This window comes from Etheostoma cragini, unplaced genomic scaffold (genome assembly GCF_013103735.1).
Source record: "Etheostoma cragini isolate CJK2018 unplaced genomic scaffold, CSU_Ecrag_1.0 ScbMSFa_3753, whole genome shotgun sequence".
Lineage (NCBI taxonomy): Eukaryota > Metazoa > Chordata > Actinopteri > Perciformes > Percidae > Etheostoma > Etheostoma cragini.
Genome location: NW_023268054.1, coordinates 46,387 through 52,140, shown reverse-complemented (window position 1 = coordinate 52,140; position 5,754 = coordinate 46,387). Strand labels below are relative to the sequence as shown.

The 5,754-nt window shown below is 46.9% G+C and overlaps 1 protein-coding gene across 1 annotated transcript in view; it reads left to right on the top strand.

The window, feature by feature from the left end:
• Positions 1 to 5,754, top strand: part of LOC117940919 (phosphatidylinositol 4,5-bisphosphate 3-kinase catalytic subunit alpha isoform-like) — a gene marked incomplete at its 5' end in the record, with an annotated part of 16,198 nt that overhangs the window by 8,798 nt on the left and 1,646 nt on the right. The window contains 7 exons of the mRNA XM_034866041.1: positions 902 to 973; positions 2,275 to 2,381; positions 2,851 to 2,972; positions 3,055 to 3,133; positions 3,854 to 4,024; positions 4,160 to 4,277; positions 5,158 to 5,309. Of these exons, the coding sequence (XP_034721932.1) occupies positions 902 to 973; positions 2,275 to 2,381; positions 2,851 to 2,972; positions 3,055 to 3,133; positions 3,854 to 4,024; positions 4,160 to 4,277; positions 5,158 to 5,309 (821 nt within the window). The remainder of the gene's footprint in view (positions 1 to 901; positions 974 to 2,274; positions 2,382 to 2,850; positions 2,973 to 3,054; positions 3,134 to 3,853; positions 4,025 to 4,159; positions 4,278 to 5,157; positions 5,310 to 5,754) is intronic.

Genomic DNA, 5,754 nt, shown 5'->3' with positions numbered 1-5,754 from the left:
ATAGTAGTATGGATGGTGTTAACGTTAGCACATAGTAGTATGGATGGTGTTAACGTTAGCACAAAGTAGTATGGATGGTGATAACGTTAGCACATAGTAGTATGGATGGAAACATGATAGAAAGTGAAGAAAACAGCAAGACATTCCCATCATCCTCAACCTTATCTGAGAGAGATGTTTGAGACAGAAGGCATCAAGAAGGACTCCTGGCCAATGTGCTGGGGAACTTCTTCATTAATGTCTGTTTAATCATTCATATTTTAATCCTTTATTTTATTTCCAGAAGCCGTATTTGAGCACACACATACATGTAGATTCATTTACATGTTAGGGGGAAAGATTAAAAATAAAAACTGGATCTGTGAATTCTCACAGAATCACAACTGAATTCATATCTTGCTAATAAGTCAGAATCTTATTAACCTGGAGTCCCAGTCTCTGTCATAATAATCATATATGTTATGTTTTAGGCCTATTGGCAGACATCCATTTAAAATGTAGCCATTGACACATAAAGACCGTGTCCTCCATGTCCACTGTAGTGTCTCAGCGTCTCTCTAGTAACATTTGTGTGGTTCAGGTAGCTTTTGCAAGGCTACTTTTACTTTTATACTTTAAGTAAATTTCCAAGCCTTTACTTTGTTACTTTTGCTTGAGTAAAGAAGTTTAATCAGTACTTCCACTTTTAACAGAGTATTTCTAACACAAGTATCTGTACTTCTACTTAAGTATGGAAAGTGAGTACTTTTGCCATCTCTGGACACAAATCTACGCAGCATGCCACGGGCGCTGATCGTCGGTGATCAATTCTGCGCAGACCTGGCTCATCCCGAACGAGCCTAATTAAACGTCTCTGAACTTATCTGTCTCTCTGTCTGTCTGTCTGTCTGTCTGTCTGCAGGTGGAGGCCATGGACAAACTAGTAAATCTGACCGACACCCTGAAACAAGAGAAGAAGGATGAAACACAGAAGGTTGGAGACTCTCGTCTATAGATGCCCTGTGATTGGTTGATTCTGATATGTTGCTGCGATTGGTTGATGATGATATGTTGCTGTGATTGGTTGATGCTGATATGTTGCTGTGCTGTGATTGCTTGATGCTAATATTTCGCTGTGATTGGTTGATGCAGGTATGTTTGTGTGATGTGATTGGTTGATGCTGATATGTTGCTGTGCTATGAACAGGCTCGTTGGAGATGAAGTCTGCCTGTAAAGTAGACGAGAGCAGGCGGCAGTAGCGGGGGGGACGACAAAAAGCTGCGGTAAAGTCGGACAGTTTCCAGCTGATTCCAGCCGCCTTTAGGCTGTACAGGAAATGATTCCAGCCGCCTTCAGGCTGGACAGGAAGTGACAAAAACATTGTGGTGCAATTCCAATTTGATAAATTATAATCAGACCCACATATCAACTTGTACCCAGTCTCTAGTTGTTTTAATTATGACAGAGTAGATCTCTGAATGTTCTACATGAGATCTGTTGCTGATTTTAATTAACAACAGACTGGAGATGATCTGAGATCAGATTTAGTCTCTCTGACTTTTAGACGTCTCTATCCGCCTCAACATGTGTTCTGGACAGAATAAATCTTTAAATTAGTAAAATAGAAATTAAAATCCCTCTGATTCAAAAATAAATACATTTTTTATATAAAACGTCATCATGTTGTAAACCAATCAGGTGTTAAATCAGCTGAGAAGCCGGCGTTTCCCAGCATGCTCTGGGTCCGCCTGGCTTCAGACCTGCGCCCCCTGGTCTCAGACCTGCGGCCGCCTTGCTCTCGTGAGATTTCCGTTGCCAACGTGTGCATGACGTCAGATCAAGTCGGACACAAATCTACCCAGCATGCAACAGGCGCCGATCGCTGGTGATCGATTCTGCGCGGACCTGGCTCATCTCCAACGAGCCTATTGCTTGATGCTAATGTATTGCTGTGATTACAGTATGCTAATATGTTGCTGTGATTACAGTATGCTAATATGTTGCTGTGATTAGAGTATGCCAATATGTTGCTGTGATTAGAGTATGCTAATATGTTGCTGTGATTGGTTGATGCTAATGTGTTGCTTTGATTAGTGTATGCTAATATGTTGCTGTGATTAGAGTATGCCAATATGTTGCTGTGATTGGTTGATGCTGAAATGTTGCTGTGATTGGTTGATGCTGATATGTTGCTGTGATTTGTGTATGCTAATATGTTGCTTTGATTGGCTGATATGTTGCTGGGTTGAGATTGGTTGGTGCTGATATAATGCTGTGCTGTGACTGGTTGTCAGACTCAGATGAAGTTCCTGGTTGAGCATATGTCTCGTCCAGATTACATGGAGGCTCTTCAGGGGTTCGTCTCTCCTCTGAACCCGGTTCACCAGCTGGGAAACCTCAGGTAACATTTCACCTGTCTCGCTGACTGTCTGTCTCACTGACTGTCTCGCTGACTGTCTGTCTTACTGACTGTCTGTCTCGCTGACTGTCTCACTGACTGAGTGTCTCGTTGACTGTCTCGCTGACTGTCTCGCTGACTGACTTTCTGTCTCGCTGACTGACTGTCTCGCTGACTGTCTGTCTTGTTGACTGTCTGTCTCGCCTCGCTGACTGTCTGTCTCGCTGACTGTCTGTCTCGCTGACTGAGTGTCTCGGCTGTGAATGAAGTATTGTAAGTAAACGGAACAGGAAAGTCAACAAGAGTAGATTAAGGTCTACTAACGTGTATATACATTAGAATAGTCTAAGTTATATATAGTTCTATATACGTTATGTATAGATTAGAATACTCTAAGTTATATATAGTTCTGTATAAGTTATATATAGAGTAGAGTACTCTAAGTTACTGAAGTAAAGTGTGGTGTGTTCAGGCTCGAGGAATGCCGCATCATGTCGTCGGCGAAGCGGCCGCTGTGGTTGAACTGGGACAACCCTGACATCATGGCCGAGCTGCTCTTCACCAACAACGAGATTATCTTCAAGAACGGAGACGGTACCTGGCTCAATGCTAACTATGCTAACGCTGCTAACGCTGCTGGGGCATCTTGGGTAATGTGTGTGTGTGTGTGTTGCAGACCTTCGGCAGGATATGCTGACTCTGCAGATTATTAGGATCATGGAGAACATCTGGCAGAACCAGGGCCTGGACCTACGGTGAGAATACTCAACACGCCCAACACTATGACTCAGCACACCCAACACTATGACTCAGCACGGCCAACACACCCTGACTCAGCAAGCCCAACACTATGACTCAGCACGCCCGACACTATGACTCAGCACGCCCAACACTATGAATCAGCAGGCCCAACACTATGACTCAGCACAGCCAACACACCCTGACTCAGCAAGCCTTACACTATGACTCAGCACGCCCAACACTATGACTCACCACGCCCAAAAGTGACTCAGCACGCCCAACCCTATGACTCAGCACGCCCAACACTTTGACTCAGCACACCCAAAACTATGACTCATCACGCCCAACATGCCCTGACTCAGCAAGCCCAACACTATGACTCAGCAAGCCCCACACTAACTGAGCACGCCCAATACTGACTGAGCACGCCCAACACTGACTGAGCACGCCCAGCACTGACTCAGCACGCCCAACACTGACTCAGCACCCCCAACAGTGACGACACACCATACCCAACACTGACTCAGCACGCCCAACACTATGACTCACCACGCCCAACACTGACTCAGCACGCCCAACAGTAGGACTCAGCACGCCCAACACTGACTCAGCACGCCCAACACTATGACTCACCACACTCATTGTGATGCTGGGACAAACCACTTGGGTGGTTTTCATGGGAGGACAGTCTCAGCTAACGTGTGTGTGTGTGTGTGTGTGTGTGTGTGTGTCAGCATGCTGCCGTACGGCTGCCTGTCCATCGGTGACTGTGTGGGGCTGATTGAGGTGGTGAAGAACAGTTTCACCATTATGCAGATCCAGTGTAAAGGAGGCCTGAAGGGGGCGCTGCAGTTCAACTCCAACACCCTGCACCACTGGATCAAAGACAAGAACAGGGGAGAGGCGTATGTATCTGTCTGCCTGTCTGTCTCACTGCCTGTCTCACTACCTGTCTGTCTCACTGTCTGCCTTCCTGCCTATTTGACTGTCTGTCTCACTGCCTGTCTGTCTTTCTCACTCACTGCCTGTCTGTCTCTCAGGTATGACCGGGCCATCGACCTGTTCACCAGGTCGTGTGCAGGTTACTGCGTAGCAACGTTCATCCTGGGAATCGGAGACCGACACAACTCTAACATCATGGTGAAGGAGAACGGACAGGTGGGTTCACGGGTTAGGGTCCCGACCCCCCAACTGTTCAGGGTCAGGGTCCCGACCCTCCAACTGTTCAGGGTCAGGGTCCTAACCCTCCAACTCTTCCGGGTTAGGTTCCCGACCTCTCAACTCATCAGGGTAAGGGTCCCGACCCCCCAAATATTCAGGGTAAGGGGCCCGACCCTCCGACTGATCGGTCCCAACCGTCCGACTGATCGGTCCCAACCCACCGACTGTTTGGTCCAAACCCACCTACTGTTCGGTCCCAACCCTCTGACTGTTAGGTCCCAACCCACCAACTGTTCGGTCCCAACCCTCTGACTGTTCGGTCCCAACCCACCGACTGTTCGGTCCCAACCCTCGGGCTGTTCGGTCCCAACCCACCGACTGTTCGGTCCCAACCCTCTGACTGTTCGGTCTCAACCCACTAACTGTTCGGTCCTAACTGTTAGATATTTGAACAATCCAAAACATTTTTCAAACTGCACTGGCATCAACACTAAAACAGCAGTCAACAGACGTTACTGAAGTATTTATATTTTACAGACACTCCTGGTTGCTGATTTTAATAATTTCATCCACATTACAGATCTAGCTAGAGTCCGAGTCAGATCTCAGGTCTCTGAGCTAGAGTCCGAGTCAAGTCTCAGGTTTATGAGCTAGAGTCCGAGTCAGGTCTCAGGTCTCTGAGCTCGCTCAACATATTCTGTATTCAGATTTTCTTTTGTTTGGGCCTTGTCTGGAGTTTCTAAGCCAAAAAGGAGCATTTACTCTGGGATGTACGCTCATGTTGACATTGACACGTTGGTCTGGTGCGGTCCAGCACCTACAATCATACTTCTCACCCGAACCCGTTCCAGTCTTCTTCCTGTTCTTGTTCCTCCAGCTATTCCACATCGACTTTGGTCACTTCCTGGATCACAAGAAGAAGAAGTTTGGGTACAAGAGGGAGCGAGTTCCCTTTGTCCTGACTCAGGACTTCCTCATCGTCATCAGTAAAGGAATCCAGGAGTCGACCAAGACCAAGGAGTTCGAGAGGTCAGACCTGTCTCACTCTCTATGTGCCTGTCTCACTCTCTGTCTGCTTATATTTATAAAAAGGAGTCTACCAAGACCAAGACCTGTCTCATTCTCTGTCTGCCTGGCTCACACTCTGTCTGCCTTTTTCACTCTATTTCTGCCTGTCTCACTCTTTGTGCCTGTCTCTCACCCTGTCCGCCTATATTCATGAATAGGAGTCGACCAAGACCAAAGAATTCAAGAGGTCTGACCTGTCTCACTGTCTGCATGCCTGGTTCACTGTCCTACTACTACCTTCCTGTCTGTCTCTCAGGTTCCAGGAGATGTGTTATAAAGCCTACCTGTCTTTCTGCCTGTCTGTGTCTCAGGTTTCAGGAGATATGTAATAAAGCCTACCTGTCTGTCTGCTTGTCTGTGTCTCAGGTTCCAGGAGATGTGTTATAAAGCCTACCTGTCTTTCTGC